Source organism: Sycon ciliatum, chromosome 4 (assembly GCF_964019385.1).
Source record: "Sycon ciliatum chromosome 4, ocSycCili1.1, whole genome shotgun sequence".
NCBI lineage: Eukaryota > Metazoa > Porifera > Calcarea > Leucosolenida > Sycettidae > Sycon > Sycon ciliatum.
Genome location: NC_088646.1, coordinates 31,116,257 through 31,131,587, shown reverse-complemented (window position 1 = coordinate 31,131,587; position 15,331 = coordinate 31,116,257). Strand labels below are relative to the sequence as shown.

Below are 15,331 nucleotides of genomic sequence, written 5' to 3'. Positions count from 1 at the left end.
ACTATAGAAGCTTGCGAATCACAAGCATCTGGATTGAGGGTGAAATGAAATGAACTTGAATTGCCAAGTTCAAACTCCTCTGCTGCACTCGTATGCACACGCACATCAATACCAATACAGCGCAGGCTAGTACAGTAAAAGCTGGTGTAAGCGACCTCCTGTGTTTAGTGACCACCTGCTCATAAACGACCGTTTTTCCATGCACCAACAGGTCTACACAGACACTGTGTGACCTGGTTCTAAAGACCACCTGGCTTTCGCGGCGACCGCTTTTGCTTGCACCGTGGGGTGGTCACTGTACAATGCAATGAAGCATTCATGCGACGACTGCAAGACCAGTGTGGTTCACCACTGGGATAAGCTCTGGCAATCAACAGTTACTGTACATACCAGTATGTACGTAAATACGTAGAGCTGGCGCGGGCCTGTGCCAGTAGCAGCGGACTCACACCATGATAGCGAGCGACACAAAAGCGCACAGGCACGATCAACAGCAGCATTTCATCACTGTTGCAAGAGCTCCGTGGCCGACACAGTAGTATTCGATTAGAACCACCAAGGCTAATGTAATGTGGAAGGGGAAAGTGGTACAAACCAACAGTAAAAGTTCTACAAGCCATAGGCTACTAAAGAGTACTAACAGTGCACACTTCAAAACCTAAAAAACAAAAACATACAAAGATACTTCAATGTTGTGAGAGAAACAAATGGCCGCCGGCACCCAAAAGTGGATCTCTTCTAGCTAGTTCATACCACACACATAAATTACATAATGGTATCGTATGAAAGTTGCAGTATTCGCATTTCGTCAAATGTGTAAATGACACGCACGGCATGACACTCACTAAACTAGATTTCTTCACAGCACCAGGAATATATTATAAATTATCAATAATAAGGGTATGAGTTTGATTTTCTCGCACACACGTGTGTACAATTTAAAAAAGTTGCGTCTTCACGCCGTTCACTAACGCATCGAAATATCACACTATTTCAAGGAAGAGGGAAGCCATACGCCGCTATACCGACGGTTCACACGCTTCATAATATGAACACGCTTCTGAAGTGTTATCTTGTCAGTGAAGACTGCTGGGAGAAATCCGATAGTGTTACTTGCGACCGCTCACTACATGTACCAGGACTGAAACTAGCAGCATGACTTCTTAGCTGGCGGGCCGCAGCCGGTGCTGTCCTTGTCAGTACTACTGCCAGTACCACCACCACAGCAGCCGCCACCCGACGCAGCCGCAGCGGGGGTACGATCAGACAGGACAAACGGGTTCAGATCGGGATCAGCCGGAGTCGGCGCGCAGCACGGCGCGTCCGCAAAGGACAGGTAGCGAGCAAAGCGGGACGAACGCAGGATCGCCGTGACGGCGGCCGACACGGTGACCGCCGTCTGCGCCGGAAAGGAGACGGTCTGGTCAAACTCCAGCTCATCAGGGTTGTTCAGCGCGCCGCCGTTGTAGGTGACCTTCTGAGACTTGGCCTCCTGCTCCGACACTGGCACCTTAACTAGACGATACGTGGCCGACACGAAGCGCAGATCACCTAGCTTTGCCTGCATCTCCTCTGTGTTCATATCGATTGGTGCAGCACGTACCAGCCGTGGTGTGGCGAAGCCGACTTTCTTGGCCAGAGAGATTAGGTCTTCCCAGTACAGTGCGCCGGAGATGCACTCACCCCAGAGCACGGCGTCCTTGCGAAGATCATCCGGAACGATAGCTGATGAGTACACATCGCTGAAATACAGCTCCCCGCCGTCGCGGAGCACGCGGTACGACTCTCTCAAAACAGCCTCCTTGTCCGGCACCAGGTTGATGACACAGTTGGACATGATGACATCAAACGTTCCGTCCTCCAACCCGGCCTCGCCAAGCTTCTCAATGTAGCCATGTCGGAACTCTACGTTGCTCTTGGAAAGGCCGAACTTGTCTCGGTGATACTCAATGTGCTGTCTTGCTACCTGCAGCTGCTCCTCCGTCATATCCACACCGACTACTTTACCCTTCTCACCCACCAGCTTGCTCACCACAAAGCAGTCACGACCAGCACCACTGCCCAGGTCCAGTACGTGAGCGTCTTGCAGAAGCTGCGGTACCACTAGTCCGCAGCCGTAGTAGCGCTTCACCACCTCATCATGCACTTCAGCAATGGCTTGGCGAATGTATCTGGGCATGGCCGATGCGCCAGTGGTACAGGCGGACGTCTTCAGATCATCGCTACCCTGAAGCCGCTTGCCGTAATAATCCTTGACGCTGTCGTACACTTCTGTGGCCGAATTGGGGTTGATCTGATCCTGACTGGAGCTGCCGCCACCACAGCAGCTAGCGCGCGTCTCCGAGCTCCCACAAGACATATTTTTTTGTTGTTCTCAGTTTCGCTCACGACCTGCCGAAAGGATTGCAGTGATCAGAAAGAACTGAGAGGTTCGAAGCCAAATACCTGCTATTTGAAGGTTCTATCAAAGAAGTACCTGGGTTTTTCTAGAAGATTCGAAAGAGAATTACAGCAACTATTTCCTTCCTACTTTTCGACAGTTTATACCTTCTGTGCATGCATCCAATGATCCAGTCTGTTTTTTAAATGCTCTTCAAAAAAAAGGACGTCGGCAACTAATTACTGTACTTGGCAGAAAATAGCATGCATGCACATGATTATGCGCATGCCATCAAGATCGATGCCATGCGCGCATGCATGCTGTGTAATTAATTATTTTTGATGATGCATGATCGTGCACGTGCACTGCATCAGTGCATGATATGAAGCAGGGAGTAGATATTCTACTACTCCCTGGCTTCCAGTGAGTTCTCGTCTCGATCTATCTGCTGACGACAGTGACGTGCATGCTGTGCACGTGACTCGACTCGATCACCATAATAGACCATATGGCGCCACGCGCACGCTAGCGCTGTGAATAATTTTTATGATGACCGATGTACAAACGAAAATAATAATTATTTAATTGTATTCAATTTTAAATATTCTCATTGAATGATCATTGTCCTTCTATCTAGATCTAATTCCGCAAGCTGATGTTGCGTTTGTGTTGAAGCCGCTTATTGATGGAGCATTGCCCGTGCATAGCGCTATGCTCAGACTAGGTGCCGTGCTGCCGCGATGCACATGTGCTCCGGTCCAGCATCCCAGGCCGTGGCTACCTGCTGCTTCTCCTGTGAACATCTCCAGCAGAGATGCATTTACAGTGCCGTCCGGAGATAACGTTGCCAACCCTGGAGACTTTCATGGCGAGAAGTACAAGGTGCCAAAGGAAACCTTTCGACCGAGTCGTTACATTCCCAGAAAGAAAACACCAGTGGACGAAGACAGACAGCCCTATGATGTTGATGCAATTGTAAGAGAGTTGAGTAGATCAAAAAGCAGACCAGAGAAGAGTCCTGATGAGCCCACAGTCGTAGGAGATGATGAAGAAATGCCGCAGAGAAAGAAGGATAAGGCAAAGGCAGGTGGTGATGGTGAACCATTGGAGTACTTTCCATTCCCGTGTGAGAGGCTGGGCTTCATGTTTGACACCCTGCCGCCGAAACTCCACAAGGCGGTGCGAAAAGTATTGAAATGTGAGTATTGAAATGTGAGTAGTGAGTAGTGTACTGACAGTTGCTACAGTAGTGCTACAAACAAATTCGACAATGTAGATCATCATCAACTTTGCATTTTGGCTCGATGGTTCATGGGTACCTGATAGTTCGTAATGTAGAGATGCGATTACACCATCAGTTGAGATGCTTCGGCAAAATCGTGGCACAGCGGTACACTAGCCGATTCATGCTGTATGCATAGCGCCCATATGCGGTTCCGCAGGCTCACCATCATGGCAAAATTTACGTACCGGTTATAGTCTATATAAGTAGGTAGTTTCACATCGATCACATGACCATACAGGACAGCCATGTTGGTTCCACATCCAGTCAACCCCCTGCTAGTGTCAGACCAAATTTTCTCGGCCGACACCAATATTTTGCCGCAAGATTTTGCTTACATTTTGCCAAGTCAACTCGATATTTTGCTACCTTTTTTGCTCAAATTTGAGGCAAAATGTGTGTCACGTGTTTGAAAATTGGCCAAAAGTGGGTCGCGTGTTTGACAAATTGCCAAAAGTGGGTCACATGTTGGCAAAATGACGAAAAGTGAGCCATTTGCACCGTACAAGTAGTTGTATATGCGCAGTGAATTTGGAGAGAAACATCGATATTTTGCTCGGTTTTGCTAGCAATTTCTTTTCCGGGAGTTTTCGATATTTTGCTCGAGGAATTGCTAGCAAATTTGGTCTGACCCTACCCCCCCCCCCCCCCCTCCATCTACCGGTATGGGTCACATGATGCTGGCCATGTTTGTTCCAGTGTCCACGTGACATGATCACTTTCTACATAAATTTAGTCACGTGACAAAGATGTGAAGCCACTACAGTGGGATGCCGAGTTTTTGAACGTTTATTATCCGAACAGTCAGTTATCCAAAATTCTTTGTCGAACTGAATTATTTAAAAGGGGCGAAATGAGCTTTTGCCGTTTTCCCCACACTTTTTTTAAAACACTATACAATGTCATGTAGCAGCGGTGTTCAGTGTGCAGAAAGCAGAGTGTCGTCGTAAGTTCTCATAATCTATCACCTTGTGCGATCATTAGAAAAGCGGTGTGCAGAAAGCAGAGTGTCGTCGTAAGTTCTCATAATCTATCACCTTGTGCGATCATTAGAAAAGCGGGAGCGCGTCGTATACCTTTGATATTGCCAGCTTAGAATGGCAAATAATGAAAACACGAGGGAATGTGCATGTTTTGGATTGGTGTGCTTAGAATATTACTTGGAACTCTCTTCCAGAACTGATTTCAGTCAACACGATTTCCACATATCGATGGTTGATAATTTGAACCTCGTACTGGGCATGTACGCCTCTTGAGAAGTTCCACGAAATTCGCTCACATAGCAACTGTGTGGGATTCCTGCTGACGAGTGGCAGCTGCTTCCTTGCACAGTTAACACATGGTTTGTGACTGCCCATGTCTCTGGCTTCTCTGCCTATGTCTCTGCAGCGTTCCAGTGTCGCCAGTACACCATGGATGGCATTCGCCTTTCCAAGTATCTCTACAACAGGAACATTCCCTGGACGGAGATCGTGCCGGACTTCACACCACACATTTTCGCTGCAAAGCTGCGTCACCGGCCGTTAATTGACGGTGTGTTGTTTTGCCTGCTGTATTACTGTGTCAGATATACTCCCGAGTTTACATCGGTGTTCGCATGTGTACATGCACGTACGCACTGCACTCCCCACGCTACACACACACACACACACACACACACACACACACACCTTGAAACCTTGAAACCTTGAAACTGCCACCTAAAGGTGATGCAGTGCCTCAAAGAGGCAAGGAGGGCAGAGTTACTTCTTGCATTTGTGTTGAGCCAGGTACTGGAGACGTGTGAACTTCCGAGAGCAGGTCGGGCATGGGATGGTGCGGCGCTCGGAGCCAGAGCTGCATGTTCTGCGGTTGCAGTTGCAGTTGTGCCGGCGGTGCCCAGCTTTGCTCCGGAAACAGCGGTCACAGGTGTGGCAGTGGTAATGACATTGGCTGCAATCAGGTGGGCGAGGTGCAACAATCTCTGGAACTAGAGCGTCACCAAGACTGGGAGAGCAGCTGTGCACAGCAAATCCACCTCGGCTAGCAAACCAACGATGGCACGTTTCGCACAACACAGCACCGGCCTGTTCATGGATCGGCTTCAGTCGCTCTTCCCTGCATTTGTGCCGCCGAAGTCCGCTCTCACTGGCGAAGAGTCGCTCACAGATCGCACAACACACTGACTTGGCTGTCGTTTCAAGGCGTAAACGCCGTGCAACAATAGCATCCGAGATGGACTGGATCCACTCGCCACGTTCAGCTGCGAGGTCGTACCAACCGGTGTATAGACCGAACGCTTTGAGGTCATCGCGTACCACATCACGCCATCGACGCCTGGGGCCATGAGCAGGGCGTGGAGTATGGAGCCACGAGAACAACACTGCCTTTGGAAGCCGGTGGTCGTCCATCCTGGCAATGTGGCCAAGCCACTGCAGCCGTCGACGGGCAACCATGTCAGCAACTGGCTCTGTAGCGCACATTCTATGCAGCGAGGCAGATGACAGGTGGTCCTCCCACTGTTTGGAACGCGAGATGCCGAGAATGACACGAACGCAGCGGTTGTGGAATTGTTCAAGGCGACGTATGTCGGCACGCAACAGTGTCCAGTTCTCAGCCCCGTACAACAGCACCGACAACACACAGCATGTGTACGTGTGTTGTTTCGTCTTGGATGTTAGTGAAGTGTTCCGAAAAACTGACGAGTAGAGGCTGCCAAAGGCCTTAGATGCAGCAGCTATGCGGTTGGACACATCGGTGTGGCATCGTCCGTCTGGTGTTACCACTGAGCCGAGATATGTAAACTGGCTGACATGCTGGATGGCGTTGCCTTGTACGCTTAGCGGGGTACGGTCACTGTCGTTGATCTGATGCCCAACAGCCATGAACACTGTCTTTGCCATGTTGAGAGACAGCCCGAATGCTCCACTGACCTCCGCAAATATCTCAAGCATACGCTGAGCATCCGAGTGGCTGGGTGCAAACAAGGCTGCATCATCAGCAAACTCACCATCTGTGATGACCATATCATTACCACGCTTAGATCTCTTGAAAAGCTGACCACACACACACACACACACACACACACACACACACACACACACACACACACACACACAAACACAAACACTCCAATGTGGTTGTGTCATTTTCCTTTCTCTCTACGCCCTATGTAGCTATCAATCCAAGCCAGTATGCCTCTAAGGGGGTTTCTATGTGTGTTGTGCAACTCTTGGGCTGGTTGGCAAGGAGGCTGCGTCCAAGATATCTCGGACATGTGCTCAGCAAAACTAAAGACCCACTGTGCGTTTACGTACCAAACGGATACCTCGCTGCAAGAAAAGTTGAGAAGCCGACAAAGTCTGCCTGTAGACCAGCCCAGGCTGAGTTGCATTATGATCACCCCCAACCCACTTTGTCTCTCCTCTCTTTTGTTCTTGTTTTGTGTTTTGTGTGTGTGTGTGTGTGTGTGTGTGTGTGTGTGTGTGTGTGCGAGCATGTGCGTGTGTTTGGATGCTCTTGTGTATGTGCGTCTCTCTCTCTCTCTCTCTCTCTCTTTCTCTCTCTCTTTCTCTCCTCTCTCTCTCTCTCTCTCTCTCTCTCTCTCTCTCTCTCTCTCTCTCTCTCTCTCTCTCTTTCTCTCTCTCTCTCTTTTTCTCTCTCCTCTCTCTCTCTCTCTCTCTCTCTCTCTCTCTCTCTCTCTCTCTCTCTCTCTCTCTCTCTCTCTCTCTCTCTCTCTCTCTCTCTCTCTCTCTCTCTCTCTCTCTCTCTCTCTCTCTCTCTCTCTCTCTCTCTCTCCATATACAATGGTCTCTATATGTCCTCATCATCTGTGTTTTGTGTTCTTGTCCCATGCTGCATATCATCTGTCAGAGAAGAAAGTGATGGAGACCTATGTGGAAAGTGACATGCCTTGGTTTGAAGTGCCAATCATCGGAAAGAGACTCATCCCCAAACATACGGCAGTCCGGTAAATGCTGTCCTATTGTTGTCAGGGTGCTTGTCAAGAGTACATAACCAAGAGTGTGCAACTCAACGATCTCTCAGCCCACGGTGGAATTGTATTATGACATTCGTCTTTTGCGTCCACTTGGCTCACTGATGACGCAATGCTTAGCCAGAGATCAAAAATGCAACAAACTTGTACACGTACATCGCCGCTACAACAGTAGACGCAGAACAACAGACAGTAGATCCGTGTGTCCTGATACCGTATTATCTCTAATATAAGCACAGTCTCCAATAATAGCACGTCTCCAAAAATAGAACACCTTGGGGCGGCATTCAAAAAATATAGTGCTCAGTCTCCATTATAAGCACACTGTGTACATTCATTATCTGTACCGGCGAAAAAACCCTGGAATGTGTGTCTGACATGAATTTGGCATGGCAACATGCCTCTGAAATGAAGTTGAAATAACAATGGAACAGTCTCCAATAAAGGAACGTCTCCATTAATAGCACGGGGCGGAGGTACATTGAAAAAATAAAGGACCGTGCTTATATTAGAAATAATACGGTATGTACATGACAAGCATGGAATAGTATACACACCTGGTTTTACTTCTGCCAAATAAAGACGCAATGAAACAATTGCACCGTGGGCAAGCTCGTCGCAGCTCAGGATAGGAGCTGCTCACTCTTGGTTATTCTTGGTGATATGTTTGTGTGAAAGCAGTTCTCCAGGCAGCACTGGTTCATCCTATGTACCATCCATATACATGTACCCCGTAGTGTAGCAAAGAGAAATTGGGCCGAGCCTGCAAGTGATGAACAACAGTGCTGCTCGAACCCAGAATTTAGCATTGACATGGTCATCGGCACTACAGCTGAAAGGGAAACCCAATTGAAATAATGATGAAAAAGGAGAAGGACAAAATGTTACGAGTTATGACTAACTGTCCACCAACGTAACCAGATCTTATACAGTCAGCGAGTGCGACAAAATGGCACAAAACTGACAAGGAGTGCTGAGACATTCGGCGACCTGACACCTATAATAGCTCCAACACTTATCCAAGGCGCAAACCAACAACCTTCCAACTTGGAATGCTCAGATTCGGAAAGGTCCAAGAGGGGAAGGAAAGCGCAACAAAGAAGAGCACGAGCTACGCATCACGGCAACAAAGAATGCCGAAAGTTACTGGATGATGACGCAACTAATAAGACTACAGTCAACTTCGCCAATAACGACTGTGGATATAACGACAATTCGCGAATAACGACAGAATTTCCATGCCCAGAGCAAAGTCCCACCCCATTGTAATACATATAATGAGACTTCGGGTATAACGACACTTCGCGAATAACGACACTTTTCTGATGCCCAGCCGAGTGTCGTTATACGCGAAGTGGACTGTATAGCTCGTGCTCTTCTTCGTTGCGCTTTCCTTCCCCTCTTGGACCTTTCTGAACCTGAGCCTTCCAAGTTGGAAGGTTGTTGGTTTGCGCCTTGGAGAAGTGTTGGAGCTAGGTGTCAGGTCGCCGAATGTCTCAGTACTCCTTGTCAGTTTTGTGCCATTTTGTCGCACTCGCTGACTGTATGATCTGGTTACGTTGGTGGACAGTTAGTCATAACTCGTAACATTTTGTCCTTCTCCTTTTTCATCATAATTTAATTGACTCACCATCCGAGTTGAACAATTGAAATAAGTTACACTTTTCTTATTGTCGGCAAACTAAGTTCGGCCAGGTCAGGCGCGTACGCAGGGGGGGGGGGGTTCCCGTTGCCCGGAAACCCCCCAAATGTTCCAAACGAGCAACGTTTTTGCGCATTTTTGGTAGGGCGCACGATCGATCTGGCAAGAATGCAAAACTTCAACGGATCGCAACTCAGTCAAATCTCGCTCAAATCCAACGATCCAAATATCCAGGTCGAATAGAAAACTCTCAGCTGTCGGTTGAAACAATTTTCGACGCGCTGCGAGCAATGTCTCTTGAGGTAAATCATTCGTAAGTTGAGCCGCCATCTCGCAATTTCAAAAGCGCGCAGTGCGACTGGAGTATCCAGAATTTGAGACTTTTTCGTCGCGCTGACTTGCTCAATTTTGCAGGGGCTTCACTTGTGATATTTTCAAGAGAACACAGCCAAAAAATCGAAACTCTGCGATCAAGAAAAACTAAAGCGCTGGAGCAGGACGCGTTTGGGCCTTTGGGGCATTTTTTCGCACCGTCGCTGCACTCTACCGCTATAAATAGCCATAGCGTTGGATATGTACATGACTGTACTGTGTCCTGGCTATCATGGTCGACCTCATTCTCTCCCTGGTACCTTTCCACTTCCAGGAAGCCCAAGATAATGAAGATTGAGTGAGTAGAACTGAAGTTATGATCCAAAAACACGAAAAATTGCATAATTTTGAAAAATTCCTAGGGCTCTTTAGAAAGGGTTAAAACGAGTCATTGTTTGCGATTCGTTTGGAAACCCCCCTAGAGGTGACCCTGTGTACGCGTCTGCAGGTGAAGGGGTTCCTGGCACTTGCTGCCTCTGAGTACATAAGCAGCCCTTGGTTTGGTTTGTTTTGTTGGTGAATGTAGCAATTAGAGGTGAAACGAGTATCTATTTTGACCAATCGATCACTCATTCATAATATTCGATCGAGTATCCGATTATTTCGAGTATTTTATCAAAATTCAAAAGCGCAAGATTTGTGAGTTCTCGACCAATTCGGAAGAAATTATCTGTGAACATGGAACAAAAGTCGCCAACATCTTGTACAGAGTGTAAAGTAACGATTTCATTAGTACTTTCATACCTCATAACTATTACTTATCACTCCCCCCTCACGGTCACATGACCGCGGACTCTTGCATATACACTCACACAATAACCACACAATTGTTTGGGGATAGCACGCTTATTGTATTATGCCAAACTTGACACGCTGAGTCCAGCTTGACTCAGCTGAGTCCCTAACTGCAATTTACTGCTCTAACATGAAGCCGTGGCTGGAAGAAGGGAAAGAGCGAAAAAGAAAAAAAAATTCTGGCCTTCTGCAAGCAATAGCAAGTAATGAGTGCCGGCTGTGTAAAGTCGCACAACCATGCAGTCGACCGGATGATGGTTGTCCGGCACACATCTTGCTCTGCTGCTCCACCTGCGCATACCTGATACGGTGGTGCGCTTACGGGCGGGCTGCCTGGGCCCCAGATGCCTCCCTGATGCGCCACGGGGTGCCGTCGAAGCACCTGTATCACTTCGGTGATCCGAATGCGAATGCAGCCTTGCCGGTCGCCCGCCGGCCTGCCGCCTACGCGACCAGCCTGAGACTGGCCCTGCCGCATTTGGCGCTTCTAAACGCTGCGATCCGGTAGACAGCTCACTGGGCTGCCAAATACGTGCCTGGCTTGAGGACAGTTCCATACTGCACGGCAGGGCGCCCAGCTCAGGTCGCACGCCGTAGCGGCGTGAGCTGGGCGCGGTGAGGGTTGGTGATAACTACAGTTTCCTCCTTCCTCCTCCGGAAACTTCCATTAACGTTACTTGCCATGGTGATCGCATCGTCTAAGTCATAAAATACTGACTCAAAGGCATGCACAACGCATGCATACCATGCGACGAGCGATATACAACAAAAGCTTTTGAAAAAATAATAGAATGCCAATACTAAAAAAATAAAAAATAAAAAAACGATCGAGTGCAAAATTTCGAATAATCGCTCGTTCGAAATTTTCGAACGAATACTCGAATGTTCGAACTAATCGTTTCACCCCTAGTAGCAATCCATGGACCGAGTGTAGTGTCCTTGTACAGTTTTGGCCAAAGAAATCCAACAAACATGCCGAAAGCAGCGCCAAAGCTTGAGCGGTCCCTGTGGCCCTCGGATCGGGTTTTGGAATGTGGAGGATGCAATTAAAATTAAACGAGCTGCTACTTTTGACGTGCGGGTCTGATCTCTGTGGCCATGACTGCAGTTACTTATGCCTTCTGTGCATTCTAGATTCATTGTGTCTGCACGTTGTCATGTTGTATGTGTCTTGGGTTGGTTGCTGTGGCTCATTAGGTATGGTAGCAGAGAAGCTGTCGCGTATATGGCCAGTCGACTGGACAGTCACTATGCAGTGACGTATCGTGTGCTGAACGAGGTGAGCCCTGTGTGTGTGTGTGTGTGTGTGTGTGTGTGTGTGTGTGTGTGTGCGCGCATGTGTGTGTGTGTATGTGTGTGTGTGTGCGCATGTGTGTGTGTGTGTATGTGTGTGACATGATCGGCGTGGTCAGCAAATTTACCTACCCCGGCAGTACGATCAGCGACGATGGAGAGCTGGATGCCGAAGTCACTACTCGTCTTGCCAAGGCATCGAGGGTGTTTGGTAGCCTCCTCCAACCAATTTTCCGGAACTCGGGTCTATCGCTTGGAATCCGACGTCACGTCTACCAGGCCGTGGTCCGTACAGTGCTGCTGTATGGTTCTGAGACATGGACGCTGAAGGCACCCCTCCTGCGCAGGTTGGACACGTTCCATCGGCAGTGTGTTCGCACGATTCTGAGTGTCACTCGAGACCAGCAGTGGCAGGAACATCTGTCAAGTGAAGACCTGGCGAAGCGCAGCGGCATGCCAGCCTCGCTGGAGGAGTCCATTCGTGCAAATCGCCTGCAATGGCTTGGTCACCTCGCAAGGATGGACGACACCAGGTTGCCAAAGCAGATCCTGTTTGCGGAGGGCACTAACACGCGGCCCCGCTATGGACCCAAGCGTCGTTGGAGAGATGTGGCAGCTTCAGACCTACGTGCGACCGGTATCCCGGAGGCGCAATGCTACCACCTTGCTCAGGACCGGAGGGACTGGTGTGAGCGTAGCCGTCGGAAGCCACCAAGCCAGCCCCAACCAAGAGTGTTCGTCTGTGTCTGCGGCCGCGACTTTCGCCGTCCGAATGATTTATCCCAACACAAGAACTACTGCCTCGCCTAATAGCTATCATCGCCTTCGGCGATGGGCTTTCCAAAGGTCCAAAGGTGTATGTGTGCATGTGTGTGTGTGTGTGCATGTGTGTGTGTGCATGTGTGTGTGTATGTGTGTGTGTGTGTGTGTGTGCAGTCGTGTGTACGTGTGTGTGCGTGTGTGTGTGTGTGTATGTGAGTGTGTACGTGTGTGTGTGTGCGCGCGCGCGTGCGTGTGTGTGTGTATGTGTGTGTGTGTGCATGTGTGTATGGGCAGCGTGCTGTCTATACTGGTTACCCCAGCAAGTGTAGGGTGTGCATAGGTAACTGTCTTGGCCGTTTTATGCCGATATACTTCGTGTGGTGTAGACCAGGTGTGCATTGGTGGTCGATTGACATGGCTTCGCCAGTTGTGTGGATTAGGCAGTTATCTGGCGCAAGTCTAGATCTGTCTCATTCAGATCTTGTTCGCTATCGTTGCTATAAGAGAAAATCCGTGGGTGCACATCCAGTGCATTTGCAGATTTGCGTGCTTCTCTTGCGATGGGCGTATACATGGTACATGGTGTGTTGTGTGTTGCGTGTGTGTGTGTGCGTGCGTGTGTGTGTGGGTATGTGTGGATGTGTGTGTGTGTGTGTGTGTGTGTGTGTGTGTGTGTGTGCGTGCGTGTGTGTGTGTGCGTGCGTATGCGTGCGCATGTTCTTGAGTGCATACATGTGTGGGTGTTTCTGTTCTCTAAGTCTGTGCAATGTATGTTTGTACCGGCCAGGAGACGATGCTATTTGCAATTCTTACTGGTTTGTCTCGGTTTTCTTGTTTTCAGATTCGCAAACGTATGCCTGATTTTGAGCCAAAACACGTGCTGGACTTCGGCTCTGGGCTAGGGTCAGCTACATGGTATGTCGATTGCAACTACTGGCATTGATAATGGCAAGAATAAGCAAGCTCCCAAGAGTGTGCAACTCTGCATATGGAGTCTCCAACGGCGAAAACCCACATCACGTGTTCCAAGTACGATTCGTACTGCTACGCACGAAGAAAGCCAGCGTGCACACAGTCTGAATACCTGCCATGATCTTGCGGATGACTCGCTTAAGCTGAGTGGATTTCTGTCAGATAGTGCTATTTTTACTACTCCACTGCCTGCTAAAACGGGCTGGGAACGTACAAAGGGAACCCTACACCAAGTGAGATGAGTTTTCGCCGTCGGCAGATCCAATAGGAAGGCTATCCAGAGTTACACACTCTGGGGAACTTTGCGTACTCTTCATAATGGCTTATTTACATACACTGTACAGGAGAGGGTGTGTGTGTGTGTGTGTGTTTGAAACAACCACTGCAGTACAAGAACGTCTGTCTGTACTGTAGAGGCCGGTCAGTTCAGGGGGCCTCAGACCATGCAGTTGAAGGTACATCCCGGCTTGTGTAGAGACTATCCGGGTCCGCTTGTCTCTAAGAACTGGCCTATCTCAGCATCTATGCATCTTAAGGTAGTAACCAAGCGCCTAGCTCGCTTATACCGGTAGTCAGCATAGTCCGGTCACCATACAAGCAACTGGCGGAAATGTCTTCAATTGTTCCTGCCTTGCAAGAGTCGCCTTGGGTGCGACTGCGACCAAGGCAGATACATGTCACGTTAGGTGGCTTACACGGCATGCGGTACGCCCGTGGCGGTTGTGCATGCGAGGCCCCAGCGGGTTGCGTATGACCTGCAGCGGAGTTCGTACTCGACAATGCCAGTTTTGGCATGTCAGCGGACAATATCTCCATGCAGGAGATGCGGCTCTGTGACATTGAAATTAATTACGGCTTGCATTGCGCAAGCCAACTTTTTTAAAAAATCACCTTCTTTGGAGAAGCTAGCTTTTACTTTTCCTTATCTTGTTTTGCCGGAGTGCATGACCGTGGTTTGCTGCATTGCTCGCATTTTTTTCCGCTTGCTATGCCACTGCGCGTACAGGGCTGCTAACAGCGTATGGGGCAAGTCAATAAAGGAGTACGTGTGTGTGGACACGTCGTCGACAATGACGGACATGGCTAACGTCCTGCACAGGCAGGGCGATGCCAAGTCGCGGCCGTCGTTCAAGAACGTCTTCTATCGCAACTTCATGCCCGTGTCCACCGATGTGAAGTATGACGTTGTCATTGCAGCGCACTCTCTCAGTGAGCTCACCTCGGAAGAAGACCGGTGGAGAGCCATCGAGACGCTCTGGCAGAAAACAGAGAAATACCTGGTGAGGCAACAGTTATGTTTTTGTTGACAGCTAAATGTGCAATGTTTCCGTTGATGTGTTCTTCCTGGCCAAGGCACTCTGGCAACAGGTACAGTAAACACCTGGTTTAAGCGACCACCCCACGGTGCAAGCAAACGTGGTCGTTAAAGCCAGGTGGTCTTTAGAACCAGGTCCCGTAAATTCGTGGCATATCGGATTGTGTGGATACATGTGCATGATTGTACTTCTATGTACTCATATTGACCACTTCCGTGCAAGCAAAGCACATCTCACTCAAGTGCATGCAGCGCATCCTGCACTGTCACTTGTCACTTCTGTTCACTGCATGCACTTGCTTCAAAGCGCACTTTAACCATGTTGCAGTCAACCTTGCCAGCCAAGATGGCACTCTTGGTTAGTTTTGGTCGGTGTGTGCAGATCCAATATGGGACTTGGTACACTAAACGTCGGTCGCTGGTTGCGCAAGGCAGGTGGTCACTGTATCCGGTGCAGCTTATGTGTAGAACTGTCCGTGCATGGAAAAACGGTGGTTAAAAGCAGGTGGTCGCTAAAACCAGGTTTTACTGTATGTGGAGGA

The 15,331-nt window shown here is 49.0% G+C and overlaps 2 protein-coding genes across 2 annotated transcripts in view; one reads left to right on the top strand and one right to left on the bottom strand.

Moving 5' to 3' along the window:
- Window positions 1–508: 508 nt before the first annotated feature.
- Window positions 509–2,563, bottom strand: LOC135815611 (arsenite methyltransferase-like). Its single transcript, XM_065328928.1, has one exon. The coding sequence runs from the start codon at window positions 2,357–2,359 to the stop codon at window positions 1,148–1,150; it is 1,212 nt and encodes a 403-aa protein (XP_065185000.1). The 5' UTR covers window positions 2,360–2,563; the 3' UTR covers window positions 509–1,147.
- Window positions 2,564–2,979: 416 nt separating this feature from the next.
- LOC135815609 (methyltransferase-like protein 17, mitochondrial) overlaps window positions 2,980–15,331 on the top strand; it is a 24,227-nt gene continuing 11,875 nt past the window's right edge. The window contains exons 1-6 of the mRNA XM_065328926.1: window positions 2,980–3,578; window positions 5,052–5,195; window positions 7,515–7,611; window positions 11,645–11,726; window positions 13,344–13,417; window positions 14,481–14,754. Of these exons, the coding sequence (XP_065184998.1) occupies window positions 3,092–3,578; window positions 5,052–5,195; window positions 7,515–7,611; window positions 11,645–11,726; window positions 13,344–13,417; window positions 14,481–14,754 (1,158 nt within the window). The 5' untranslated portion in view covers window positions 2,980–3,091. The remainder of the gene's footprint in view (window positions 3,579–5,051; window positions 5,196–7,514; window positions 7,612–11,644; window positions 11,727–13,343; window positions 13,418–14,480; window positions 14,755–15,331) is intronic.

Coding starts and splice junctions, on each gene's coding strand:
- LOC135815611 (XM_065328928.1), bottom strand. CDS start 2,359: ATGTCTTGTGGGAGCTCGGAGACGCGCGCTAGCTGCTGTGGTGGCGGC.